This window comes from Etheostoma cragini, chromosome 15 (genome assembly GCF_013103735.1).
Source record: "Etheostoma cragini isolate CJK2018 chromosome 15, CSU_Ecrag_1.0, whole genome shotgun sequence".
NCBI lineage: Eukaryota > Metazoa > Chordata > Actinopteri > Perciformes > Percidae > Etheostoma > Etheostoma cragini.
This window is the reverse complement of record NC_048421.1, coordinates 6,384,946-6,399,324: the sequence shown is the minus strand read 5'-3', so window position 1 is coordinate 6,399,324 and position 14,379 is coordinate 6,384,946. Positions and strand designations below refer to the sequence as shown.

At 38.0% G+C, this 14,379-nt stretch overlaps 2 protein-coding genes across 4 annotated transcripts; one reads left to right on the top strand and one right to left on the bottom strand.

Moving 5' to 3' along the window:
* Window positions 1-941: 941 nt before the first annotated feature.
* Window positions 942-3,333, top strand: nme4 (NME/NM23 nucleoside diphosphate kinase 4). Its single transcript, XM_034893579.1, has 5 exons — window positions 942-1,188; window positions 2,236-2,366; window positions 2,460-2,561; window positions 2,748-2,860; window positions 2,990-3,333. The coding sequence occupies exons 1-5, from the start codon at window positions 1,041-1,043 to the stop codon at window positions 3,108-3,110; spliced, it is 615 nt and encodes a 204-aa protein (XP_034749470.1). The 5' UTR covers window positions 942-1,040; the 3' UTR covers window positions 3,111-3,333.
* A 262-nt stretch (window positions 3,334-3,595) lies between these two features.
* Window positions 3,596-14,379, bottom strand: eps8l1a (eps8 like 1a). 3 transcript variants are annotated; one of them, XM_034893576.1, is made up of 14 exons: window positions 14,111-14,379; window positions 13,284-13,401; window positions 13,050-13,108; window positions 11,219-11,360; window positions 10,007-10,095; window positions 9,817-9,891; window positions 9,594-9,742; window positions 9,336-9,506; window positions 8,962-9,070; window positions 8,715-8,855; window positions 8,450-8,591; window positions 7,692-7,854; window positions 6,777-6,909; window positions 3,596-4,874 (listed from the first exon to the last, which is right to left on the bottom strand). In XM_034893576.1, the coding sequence occupies exons 2-14, from the start codon at window positions 13,399-13,401 to the stop codon at window positions 4,788-4,790; spliced, it is 1,578 nt and encodes a 525-aa protein (XP_034749467.1). In that variant the 5' UTR covers window positions 14,111-14,379; the 3' UTR covers window positions 3,596-4,787. The 3 variants fall into 3 exon arrangements, with proteins under 3 accessions (XP_034749467.1, XP_034749466.1, XP_034749469.1); XM_034893575.1 differs by having other exon boundaries at window positions 8,450-8,594; window positions 14,111-14,378; XM_034893578.1 differs by having other exon boundaries at window positions 8,450-8,594; window positions 11,225-11,360; window positions 14,111-14,378.

The window sequence follows — 14,379 nt, the reverse complement described above, 5'->3', positions numbered from 1 at the left end:
ATGAGGTGGAACAACTACATTAACACAACATGTTGCATTACCTTTTCTTTTGGTTGAGCTCTCGGTGAGGATTGAAGCTCAACGTTGGTGTTCGTCCATCAGGGCCTGTAGCAGAGCCTTGGCTGCTGTCTTAACACTGAAGGCAAACACTTGTTCAGTTAGGCTGGTAGGTAAACCTACATAGTAACGCTATGCAATTGGTGGGTATTAAAATACAGGCTGAGCCTACAAGTTGAACGTAATTAATGGTTTTGATTGCTCAACTCCCTTAATTTGATAAGCTCTTTTTTTGCTCAAAATCTAATGTTTATGCTAATTAAGTATCAGTTATGTTTTGAATTAATGTTATTGTAGGATATTAGGCTTCCATTTAGTGCTGATAGAACAGACTTCAATGCATCCAAAATCCCTAAATTTTCATATTTGTGATTTAGAGTATTCCACTAATTTTACACCTCAAGATGTACATTATTATTTTGGTTCCTTTAAAGCCTTAAAAAAGTCTTCTGATGCTGTCAAGTCTGTCAAGTCTGTAACAATATACCTAACCTGCTTTACAATTTTTGGAGCTTGGAGTGTTTTAAGACACTAGTGAGTTGCATTATGGGAAGTGCAGGATCCATCAGTTTTGGAGCTAAAATAAGTTAAAAAGTGCTTCTGGGATTTATTTGTTTTTTAACCTCTTTTTGATTGTTTCTTCCACCAGCATAAAATTGGGGTTATTCTTATGCTGTAGAACTTAATATTAACAAAGCTCTATTGGTAAAAACTGAAGTGCATGATCAGTGTGTTTATTATTAAATCCAAGGATGGAATTATACATAGTACAAGTGAAGGGTTTTGGAATCATTGGTAAACGCTGGAATAAACCAAATTCTGCAAAAATAAGAGGAACCGCAAACACGTCTGGCATCACCCGAGATAAAGAGGTTACACTTTAATCGACAATCGGGGGGAGGTTGGCAGACGGGGTGACTCGTGAGTTTTGATTGAGGCGGGTTTACTTTTCTCTTTACAGGCTGACAAACTCACGTCAAAACATGGTCGTGCTGCAGCGGTGCTTTTTGAAGAAATTTCTTCAACTGGGTTATTTTGGGAATCAAGAAACCACTAAAAGTCTTCTATCAGCCGGGTTCCCCGTTACGCTTCTGGGTGGACGCCGAGCTGCTGGGCACAGGAGCAAATCCAGTAAGTAACTGGGTTTAAAAATCAACTGGTCGGTATTACCGACATGTTGATTTTAAGTTCGGTTTTACTTTGTACATTTCTTGTGGTCTTTTACACACGCTGCTTTTCACAAAAGTAAATTGCACTCTTTCAGGACTTATGTTTAATTCAGAAATTGACCGAGTTACTTAAGAAATTTTTTTCTTGACATTACATACAAATATATATATTTTTTAAATTGTATTAATATAACTGTTCAACATTCTTGGCGCCGAGTCAAAGAGACTTTACATCCAATGCTCAAAGTTCAGCCTATTTGTTCCAAACATAACGGAGCGTTTGCGAAATAAAACGTGCTTGCCAGACTCATTGAGTCATGAACTGGAAATTGGTTATTGACACAGGAGATAGTGATGATGATGATGATGATGAGGAGGAGGATAACAGCGATGCTTGAGAAACTGACCTGCGTTGTGCGTAATCGTGCCAAAGCCTGTGCGCATTCTGCGTAATAGACGAGGCACAGTACCATGTACGACACAAAACCTTCTTAGGAAGAAACTTCCATACAGTCCGTTAACGAGTCGTTTGAGCCTTCTTTACGGGCACAGTCTTCAGTGTGCTAGCTAAATGCCCGTATTGAGTTCGCCCCGTGGCGAGTCACGTGTGTATGTAATTGATCGCATGCAGTTATTCATTAGCTCAGATGCTGCTGATAGCCTATTTTGTGCGCAACTAACCATCTAATCTAAATAGGCTACATACTGTGTGTGTATGGGAGTAAATATTTGTCCTCTTCAAATGTGAGGGTCAGTGGTGGAATGAAACTAGTAGCCTACATTTACTCAAGTTCTCTACAATTTTGAGTTAATTGTAGGCTGCAGTGCTTTACTGGAGTAATTACATTTCATGCAACTTTATACTTCTATTCTGCTATATTTACGTTGCAGAGTCAGATTGTTAAAATCTGAAACAACTAATAACTAAATGTAAAAGTCTTATACATTATGATAGATTGTTATAGAATAAGCTACCCAGCAGCAGTATGTAAAGTAGCTGTCTCACCAGGTGTCCCAGGTGTAAGGGAGCGGACTCTTATTGCTGTAAAGCCAGATGGAGTTCAACGGCGTCTTGTGGGACAAATAATTCAGCGGTTTGAGCAGCGGGGTTTCAAGCTGGTTGGCCTGAAAATGTTGCAGGTAAAGAATTCTGAAATAAGTCTGTTAGTCAATGTTTGTGTGATGTGCAAATTCTCAGTTTAATTTCTAACTGTAGCTGTCTCTGTTGTAAAGGTGTCTGATGATCTCCTGTCTCAGCACTACTATGAACTGAGGACTAAGCCCTTCTATCCAAGTCTGCTGCATTACATGACCTCAGGGCCTGTAGTTGCCATGGTGAGGACCCCTCTTTTTGTCTCCTTGTGAGATTCTAACATATTTTACATTATAACTGCTTCTTTTCTGAATTGTTCCTACCTTTTCATTAGATAAACAGACATGAAAGGTATGTTTTTCAAATATCTGTAAAACTTGAATATCTTGTTTTCGTTGGGTGCATATATGTGTTTTATCTTTGTTTAGGTGTGGGAAGGGCACAAAGTAGTCCAGACGTCACGTATGATGGTGGGACATACTAACCCAGTGGAGGCCCAGGCAGGCACAATCAGAGGAGATTTCAGCTTTCATGTCAGCAGGTAACATGATGTAATTTGATCTCATTACAGTAAGTTACAAAACTAAACAATAACTTCATGGCAGTTTCCATGTATCCCATCTTGTGAAGCGTTTACATGTGATCAACTATGTGCCTTGGTTATTTAAAGGAATGTAGTTCATGCCAGTGATTCACCAGAGGGGGCACAGAGGGAGATCCAGCTGTGGTTTCAGAGAAAGGAGCTCCTGAACTGGGACTGCTGTGACCAGACAATCACCTGTGAGGTGTGAAGACGCTGAGTCCCGGAAACAGTGAGAGTCAGTATTAGAGGTCTGTCTCTTGTGACCACAGGGATTGAAAAAGATGAATCATATTCAGTGTTCCTACCAAATACTTTACCTCAGGAAGTGCACTTAGGATCACCCCAGTAGCTGCTCTTCTATATAATGATCAGCTCCAGCAGGCTAATAGATTCACTAACAATTGTGTTAATATAACTTTTTTCAACACAGAAACAAAAAATCGTTAAGTTGCGGAAATCCCCTCTTTGGCAACATTAAATGACATTTTGACAAAGCCTTATTGCGAAATAATAAGTTATTAGTAAAATGTTGTGTATTTTCTTTTTTGTTTGGGAGTATTGTGTTAACTTGAAATACAGTATGTCCTCAAATACTTTAAATGTAATAATAATACTTAACTAAAGTTGTAACCAAGTACTTTTGTAAAACTGAAATTGTTAATTAATCCTTCTACCTGTTTAAAAGGTGATAGTAATTAAATATGAGGAAAATAAATAACGGTTTTAAGTGCAAACCTAGGCAGGCGCTGTATGGAATAGTAATAGTTGTTTGTAGTTCAGCCTAAATAAAATAATCACTGTTTACACTAGAACATTTTACCTCTGAAGAGTTTTGGTAAAAATGTGCTGGTGCTGTCAATATAAAACATATTGACATGATGATAAATAATTCATATTGTAAGTATGTTGACCTCTTTGGTGTCACTTTTGTAATGAATGATACAGCCAAAGAAAAAACTCTGTTGCACATAATTTCAGTTATGGAAATACTTATTCAGCTTTCTTCACATCATTTTAAATAAAAGTGATCACTTTGATCATACTTGTCTTTTTCAGAATACGGAAGGAACGGTTGCAGTAAACTCATAGATATGATACAAAAATACACATTTAAGTTCTATTCAAGCCAATACATAGACAGCAGTTCATCACGACTGTACTGTGTTGTGGTACTGCGTTTTACATTATGTCATGATATGAGTCACAGCTAAAGTCACAATGAGAAAAAAACTGAATCAGAAACATTTCAGTGTCCAAAGAAAATCATAGAAAGAGCCAGGACTAAACAATTGTGTATTAATTGCGCATCAATTGGATTTGTATTTGGTCTAAAACAATATTTGGCTGCAATAAGCAACAATGTCTTAATATAAAATGAAGTGCAAGCATTAAAAACTCTACATTCATCAAACCTGACTGTTCTGTAGAGTCATAAACATTTTTGACAGAATGCACTTGATTTTTTTTAAAGCTCTAAAAAGCCGTGTCAGTCCATTGTTGTAAACACATCAAACTAATCATCAGAATGTTTGTTGTGTTTAGATATTGCCTAAACAAAGGATCAGAGAAATTTTCAAATTGTAAAAACTATAATGTTACCAAAATTAAGAATAGCTTAAGTAAAACTCTTGCAAAAAGTTAAAGTTTAAAGCATGTAAAGATCTAAAATAGTCCCAATGTTATTCACATTATTCGTGAGTGAGCTTTACTCGCTCACTCTAGCTAGCTTTACAATGCGCTTTTGCTGCTCGATCTATAGCACATACTAGATATAACAGCATGTATGAATAAACGATTAAAATCCATCTTCAACATCACTTTGTACATACAGCAAATGCAATAACAGAGGTATCTCCATTGATCATCCAAATCTTTAATACCAAGGTCACATTACATCGCTCTCGGATTTGTGTTCAACCTTCAGCTTTTGCTTCTCCATCACCGTCTCTAGTTCAGAGGCGTTGTGCACATCCTGAGGAGGACACAAGATAAAATGTCAAGGAAAACTTCAAAAGACTAAAGAAAATCTGTTTAAATCCATTCATTTGAGACTGTCCTTTGAATTCTAGTCCCATTTGGTCACATTTTAGCCATAGTAGCCATTTCAATTTAGTCACATCATTTTTGGAAACTTGTGTCACTGTATAAAAGGACCTGTTGTGATCTCTAGGATATTCACAGCCTCATTAAACCTTACACACGCAAACTAGAGTTCTATGGCATTCAGAGCAACTATGGCTTTCCTAAGTATGTTGATAATTGGGAGGTTTCTGAGTTGTTTTCAGAACAGAAGTGCTTGTCTTCCAATCTCTGAAGAAATCACCAAATGTGAAAAGGTTTTGATTTCAAATCACTGCATGGATTTTGTAACTCAAGGTCTTGGTGTCCTGTTGTTGTATTTTGGAGGGATTTGTGACCATTTTTATCACTTATGTGAACATGCAAATGGCCTTGGTATAGCTCCATCACAAACTCCCTGCACACGTCCACGTTTTTAATATTAATTTAATATTCGTTAATTCATTTTTTATTTCGGATTTATGACTTGAAAAACATGACACACAGTACTGAATGCATCTCAAATGAATCTCAAATTAATCTCAAATGAATCTTCATGTTCCCAGCTTTTAAATGCTCATCTACTGTTGTCCTGCTTTCTCCCCCTTAACATCCCCTGTCCCTCACCCCTGTCTCTATAAAAAGGGGGGGGGGGGATGCTATGAGGGTAAACCTCTGAAGACACCCATTATGAAATTCCTTTAGTACCAGACTCGGATCTCTAGTAATTAACAACTGTAAAATCTACTCCCTTTTTCAACACAGAGAGAAAAAATCTTTAAGTTGCGGAAATCCCCTTTTTGGCAACATTAAATGACATTTTCCAACAAAAGCCTTGTTGTGAAATAATTAGTTATTAGTAAAATGTTGTGTAGGCCTACTTTCTTGTGTTTGTTTGACAAATTATATGTTGTAGTATTGTTTGGGAGTAATGTGTTAACTTGAAATACAGTATGTCCTCAAATACTTTAAGTGTAATAATAACACTTGACTGAAATTGTAACCAAGTACTTGTGTAAAACTGTAATTGTTATGATAGTAATTAAATATGAGGAAAAGAAACAACGGGTTTAAGTGCAAAACTTAGCAATAGTAATAGTTGTTTGTAGTTCAGCCTAAATCAAATAATCACTGTTTACACTAGAACATTTTACCTCTGAAGAGATTTGTGTAAAAATGTGCTGGTGCTGTCAATATAAAAATGAAGTAACATATTGACATGATGATAATTGATTCAGATTATAAGTATGTTGACCTCTTTGGTGTCACTTTTGTAATCACTGATACAGCCAAAGAAAAAAACTCTGTTGCACATACTTTCAATTATGGAAATACTTATTCAGATATCTTCACATCATTTTAAATAAAAGAGATTACTTTCATCATATTGTCTTTGTCAGAATATGGAAAGAACGGTTACAATAAACTCATAGATATGATACAAAAATACAAATAATTTAAGTTCTATTCAAGCCAACACATAAACAGCAATTCATCACGACTACTGTGTTGGGGTACTGTGTTGTACATTATCTCATGATATGAGTTACAGCTAAAGTCACAATGAGGAACAAGATGGATCTCTAGTAATTAACAACTGTAAAATCTACTCCCTGCAACCTATGAGGTCTGTAGAAACTTATATTTTGTGGCTGCAAGGTAAAATGTAGGTCATTAACACTGTTTGACTTTTTCTCAAAGTCTTTGTAGAAGTCGAGGTTAACCAAACAACCCACTCATGGACATATGGACCCACGCATAACCACGCAAACACATACAAGAAAACACAGTACACCCAGAAAAATACTGGACAAACCTCGAGAAGGGCCTTCTGCACCATAATTTGGCTGTAGGCTCTTGCACCTTCCTCTGGTGACACAGTGCGGAGTTCCTCCTTTTTCAGGGAAAAAAGCTGCGCTCCATTTAAAATGCCCAGAGTTTGAACTGTCCTAACAGAGGGGGAAGGAGCAACAAAAGGGCTGTCATTGTCAAAGGTTCACCTATAACCTTCATCTTTATCAGAGAGAAGAATTCAGTTGTTGGAATAATTTAAAGGAAATCTAAGTTTGTCTTTTCCTGAGACTCACTTCTTTATTTGTTTGTTGTAATAGCGCCAATAAATGTCCTCCTAGCTGACTGTTTATGTTCTACTCCAACTCACCTCAGTTCACAACTAAGTTGCATTACATAAACATTGGCAGGGAAGACATTTTGACATTTGAGGGCGCTATTGTGCACTAAACAAAATCAGAGAATGTTCATTTAAAAGCTGCATGTGCTGTGTACGTAATGTTACAAACTGTGGAGATTACTTTGATTTAATTTTATTGTTGTTCTTCAAGTCCAAAGTACCAACATGTTCAATAAGCACCCCCCATACAACTCAATGAAGCCAAGGCAGTCCACTTGAGCAATAAAATCAATTTCTAATTTTACATTTCCTGATACAGTCGAGTCAATAATGCTCCTGGATCATTTTCATTTAGTACAATTCCAATCATTAGATCAAAACTGTTTCAGCATAATCTGGGTAATAGTAGAATCACTGATATAAATGCATAGTTGATTTATTTAGGCACACAACTGGTGTTGGTGTTTTGTATTACTTGATATCCCTGGTGGATCTGGAGAACAACATGATTACTAACTGATTACTAGGTTCTACAAACTAGCCTTGCTCTAAATCAGGTTTTTGTTTGAGCTGGAGTTTGCTCCTTCAATGCACACTCACTGCTGACTGAAGCCTTTGGCGGTGAGCCAGGCCTCCACCTCGGCAGACGATGAGTGGTAGTTCAGGGGAGAAGAAGTATCAGTGGTGCGGGGAACCACCAGCGGACGGATCGAGTCTCTTTTACTAGCTAACCGCCGATGAAGCTCGTCATTCATTTTTAGGACTGCAAATATAATACAAACACACACACACATGCACAAACCAATTTAACACAGTTCTCCAATTTAAGATTAGTGCTCAACCTCCAGGGTTGTTTTGTGTTTAGTGTTCATGTAAGGTGTTATTAAAATTGTTGGAACAGAATTTCTAATAATTTATAGGTTTGTGTAAGGCCAGGTATCTCTGTATTTACTGTCAGCATTATCCCAATGTTTTGTAGGATTTCAATTGCACCAAAAATCAGCAATAGAGCTTGTGCAATTTACTAACTAAATGACTATTGTGTCAAAGACATCTGTGTCATGTGGCAAGTTGTCCCATGGAGCTACACAGGCATGACACTCAGCTTCTTCCTCTTAGACATTAATGCAACAAAATCGTAGGAGGAGCATCTTAATAAAGCTATGTGTGTCTGCTTTAGTAGCACTTAAGAGACAGATGAGAAACAGTGCTAACTGCTACTGTTGTTACATGCTGAAAGAACAGAAGAAGCTCCTGAGAACCAATATGTTAGTGAACAAGATATTCCAACGAGCTCGTTTTTATATTTGTACACACAATTTACCATTGCACATATTCAACAAGTATGGGCATGTTACCTCGCTCACTGTTTTCTTTCTGCGTTGTTGTAGATGGTAAAACCATACTCTGTGGTCGCATTTGGCTTATGGCGGTAGGACTGGTCCCAATTTGGTCTGGATGAGCATATGAGAAGTACTTGGTCCGAGGGTAAATAGGCGTCTTCTGTTTTGGAAAGCCAAGAATTAATAAAAACTGAGATTGCATAAGACAAAAAGCATTGTGTGCAATGTTTGAGTTACTGTATCAAAACTCTGGATGTTTGTGTTGTGTCTGTACTTGCACCTTTGACTCTCTGCGTACCACTGGGATGTCTCTCCCAGTGTTATTCAGTGCAGACAGAGGCTCCAGGATATTAGAGGGTACAAATCCAATCTGGTCAAAGCGATTCCGACACTTCCACCATCTCTTTGATGACTCAATAACCTAAAAAAAGTTCAGTCGAGTTTTGTGATACATTCCAAGAATATATCTACTTTTACAGTTGTGGTACCACTTCTCCACCTATCTAATTCTACGTATGGGTGTGTACCTCTAGTGTTTCTCCTTGTAGGACAGAAAGCTCACTGCTGTTTCTTGCTACAAAGTCATAACTGCAGCAGTAAAGTCGCTCACCCTCTGGTGGGAGCCCATTTCCTTCTCTGAAATAGAAATGTCATTTAAAACATAACATGCAACATTCTAAAAAAAAGTGAACCCGTTTAACAAATTCAGATATAATTATCCTGACTTTTAATGTGAGACATTGACACAAGTTATACTAAGACTTTAAAACCTCCAGACTGATTTAATTAGGCAATATACTGTCAATTGTAACCATTAGGAAAGTGTTTGGCTGGTTCCTCCTGCAATGAAAACACAAGTATGCCTTGATGTGTAACACTCTTTCAATCCCTACAGACTTACACTTCATTAGTGCCTGCACCAGGGCCCTCCGCTGTCCTTTGAGCTTGGTCATGTAAAGCATCTTGTTTATGCTGCGACGTGATAGGATCTTCAATAAGCTGGCCAGTTGAGTTATAGGCCTGTGGCTGCCACCCATCCAGGAAGACTGGTGAGTATGAAGAACCAGACACACTATGGTGCAAGAAAAAGTGCAAGAAGATTTTGTTAGAGCCACATAACACACTCACAAACCAAGATTTACACACACAAAACACGGACTAGAATGAAATCCAGTTAGGTCCTAAGGAAGTCCACAGCTGTTTTTCCTCCTCAGTCAGGTGCTTCTGAAGCAGTGAAACAGCACCAGTGGTCATAGCAGGACTGACCACTGATGCACCTAACCCTGGCCCTCCAGTGGTTTCCACCATCTGTGAAAAAAATGATTGCTACAGTTAGTATCACAGAAAGAGAAACTACTAAATGAAACATTAGAAAGGCTCACCAGTCGAAGAGGCACAAAGATGGGATGGAGTAGCTCGGGTGCATCAGGCTCTGCGATGAATGACTTCAGACGGTCCTAAATAAACCAGCAAAATTAGTCATTTGAGTTTTCATTTGCAGAGGTTTTACCACAATTTACTTGTACATTCCCAGAGTTACTTATTGCTCAATTGTGACTATAGTAGGCTTACCAGAAGACAGAGGGAGTACTTGATTTTCTGAAAGATGTCCACAAACTCTTCCTCTGATGGGGGAGCAGCTTTCATGGTCAACAAATCATCTGCACACAGAAGAGCACCATCACAGCTACAACTTAACAGTTAACATATGAAACACAGACAAAAAAACACGATAACAAATGATACTGACACATTGGTGTCAGTGTCATTTGTCTTCTAATTATCTAGAACAATTTGTAAGCTGCCAAATCCTAGTTATATAGCAGGTTCTTTAGGGAAAACAGAAACGCTATTAAGTCTTCAAGTATAGGTGTGGAGTGCTTGTTCTAGCGTGTTCCAGCAAGTATTGCTACAAAACAAAGCCAGTGGTTGTGACTAATAACAATCTTCTATTTCATTTTTAATACATTTATATGTTCAATGCCTTTAGTCTTATCTAGGGCCACACCTATCCCAGCAAACACTGACCAGAAACCTGGGAAACACCCTGGTCACGTTGCCTCTGACAACACAGGGCGAAGACAGATTGAATCAAATTCCTATTCGCATACTTGCAATTTCTAGTGTCCCACAATGAGGAAACCAAATCTTCTTGCTGTTCTTTCTAATAATCTTCATGTCCCAGTTAAAAATTCCATTGTGGTAGCTAATGTATTCATGATCAAACTAGATGCAAACAGGATATAAAAAACGTCTGGTGTGAATATTTCGACCATGTTTATACATCTGGATGGCCACAACCCAACAGAATTTACTAGTGAATAAAGCTTATTTGAAATTAAAGTTTAAAAAAATATTGTTTAATAGTGCTTCTTAATGTCCCTGGACTGACTTGGCCCCAGCTTCAGTAAGCTCTCTGTCATGTTTCTTGTTCATACTTGCTGTAGGCAATTATTTTAAGAATCATCCTTAGGACCTTTTGGCACCATGCCTGTTGAGCAGTTTCCTGCATGTAAAATAGTGTGCCAAAATTCTGCCTTTGTCTCCAGTTGCCTGCCTCTATTCTTCTTCTGCAGCCCTACTAGAAGCCAGCACTAACAAATCTCCTGCCCAGCACCTTCAACGTCCTTCTGTCCTTCTCTGCCCCCAGCTGATAGCCACTTCTTCAAACTTTAAACCCACCTTAGACATATCATCTGACTAATGGACATATTTTTTGGGCCAAAGGGACCATCCTAATTAAACTATGACTACAGTAGTTAGCTAATACAATGGAAGAACAACTCTCACCATCTTGGTCCCTATTCTTCTTGCTTTTTCTGCTTTTCTTCTTCCTTGTTTGGTTGAGAACACTCTGGGCCTCAGCCGTCTGCTGCAAGCGTGACATAAATCGCTCCACATCGTCAAAGCAGTGGTTCAGAATCTCCTGAAGAACAATAATGTGTTTCAGCCTTTTACCATAGCAACTTACAGCAAGTGACTTTTTTTAAGTTAACAGTTAATATTACTGGTAATTTAATGAAGTCATAATGAGTCAATACAAGGAGGTGAAACTAAAAAGCTGCATTTAACATATGGTATGCTAACCCATGTGTATGCAATTCAAAGCAATAGCCCTGCAATAAATACATTTGTAATGCTTATACTGTTAAATAGTTGATAATTTGTAAAAGAGTTGTTGATTTATATGCAATCTTCTAAGCCATCAATCTTCGACAGGAGGTTGCCAGGGATGCCCAGGGGGGGTCCTCAGAGGGTCATCAGAGTCATTGCAAGAGTCACCCAATTTTTGAAAGTTTTTCAAAAAGTTCAAATGAATCCAACATACAGTATTATTAGCAAATATAAATCCCCTCTGCTTACTGGCCTATAGGTAAGGTAGTCATTAAGACAGCCATCCACAGATACAGTTAATAGGGATTCACTGTGACACATGTATGTTTAACATTAAAAGATGATTTATAAAATCATGCCAACAATTATTACTGAAATAGCTTAGTATTCTATGTAACAAAAGGTATGTAAAAAGGCTGTAGACCACTCTACATGTTTTGTAGGGCCAGTTTGATATGCAACTTAATGGTACACAATATATTTAGTAAGGGGCCCCTGGTCCATCGCTCTTTCAGGTAAGGGGTGTTTGGTTTAAAAAATGTTGAAGACCCCTGTTCTAAGGTGTTCCTCTTATTCATCCGCCGTCTGAAAATCTTATCAAATGTAATCCAATACAACAGCATCACCACAAACTACAACCTCGAATATTATCATGCAGTTGGATAAACACCTCTCATGGTCTCAACCAACAAACTGAACATTCTAACCTCTACGTGGTAGTTCTTACTGCTGGGCTGTAGTCCTGGATTGCAGTAAATAACTATTGTTCACATTTGGAAGCTCCATGGTGATGTAGACCAGGTCAATAAAACTTCCAGAGGTAGCCTCTGCCATTTACTCAGGAGTCAGGACTGAATCAAATCCCCTCTTTCCTATCTTCTCAGGCGCTTGCTCAACTTTAAATCCCCACTGCCTCTTTTCATAGCAACTAAGTATTGTATTAACTTTTAATATGGCTATTGTAGGGCTGCTAGTGGTTAATTGTAATATCAGTAAACAGTCTACTAAAAAGTCCAAAATATCATTGTATTTTATTGTATTGAATTGTATAAACTAACATCCTGTACATCAATCTTTTCATTCCAAGCATCATATGCATTACAAATTTGACACCAGCATTTGTTCATGTCCTCTATTCACAATGTAAACACTCACTAAATGTATAGACATATTAAATTGTCTGTATGATCTACACCTCTCGTGCAGAGCCTCGATACTTGTCAGTTACATATTTAAGAATGAAAATTTTACATTTCCATCTATATTGCCTCACCAACACTTATATTATGTCTCCTCTCATGTATGGTTGCTGTCTTGATTGTGCATAAATACAGTACACTGACATAAACTTGATGGGAGCACATACTTTCATTAAGCTTCTTTGCACAGGTGGCCTCCTCTCATTTGACTTTAACATCCTATTGAATATTTGTAAGCTTTATTCTCAAACCCTTTTCCCTAATACACATTTAAAATCAAAATGAGTTATGCATGTACATACCACTTCTCTCTCTGCATTCAATAGAGGTGTATAGTTTGACTCCCTTCTGGCACCCTTTTCTAAGCAAAGGAAGAACAACGCCATTAAAGAAGAGTTGGACATGTAAATAAAACCAAGCCTGCTGTGATAGGTCAGTTGCAAGAACAGGACAACATGTGCAGAAAAAGACAACACATATTTGTGGCAAGAGCAGATGCTCACACATATGCGTACACATTAGGCAGATGAATATACCTTTGCCAAAATCTGTGTAGATGGGCAGGCCACTAGGAAGAGGCTGCGCTCCCGGCATTATCATGACTCTGACACCTGAATGCTTCCTGGGGGACACCGGAGGCGGTGATGCAGACATCTAGTGTGTGGGGATGCAGACAGGGTAAAATCAGTGATGTATGCATGTACAATCAGGGATAAGGTATAGGTGCTATAATGAAAAAAAAGTTTTAGGTAAATGTTTACATCCAAAATGAAAAAATTACATACGAGAGTTTTAGATTGTGACATTCCACAAGATTGTGGGAATGCTAGGTATTTACACCCGTGTAACCACATGCATGTAACGGATGCACCCAACAAGAAAAACCTGTCACAAAACGTATGTTATCTAGATAACAAAACCACCAAAACTGTACAACTAAACGGCACCAGCTAAATACAGATTGTTCTGTTTGTTATAATAAGTTTGTGATTTGCAAACACCTTGAAGCTTTGACATCTCTCTTCCTCATCTCCCAACATACTGATGAAGTAGTGAATACTTCATAAACTATTTTAAGCATTAACAAATTATCATAAAATGCACATTGTGCAGATAAAGCCCTTCATGAATTTAAAATATTAATTATTAAGTATTCTTATGTGTCCAGATTAAAAGTCTCTTCTGAACAACATACTGACACCAGGTTTATATCTTTGACAACTACACCGGCCTCTCTAACCCTCTCTCGAACACACACACATACACGCACAAACACACACAGACACAGACACACACACACGCACATACACACACACCTTGTTTGTACAAAGTTAACACACAGAATCTAGATACATCACTGTACCTTTTAGTCTTTTAGTGCAGTTTGAGTCTTTAAATCCAGGGTACATAGATCAATCCTCATGCTGAGTTGTAAGAGCACTAAGCTGAGCTGTTTACACAAAAACTCTACCTTCTTGACACATGCAGGAACAAGAAAAACTAGTCTGGCTTTCCTTTTGCAGTTATAGTATATCTGCGTGGCTTTCACTCTCGTCTGATTCCCTCAAACACTCACACATGCTCCCTCCCATTCTTCTCTCTGCATATTTGTGAACCTCCCCCTCTTTACGA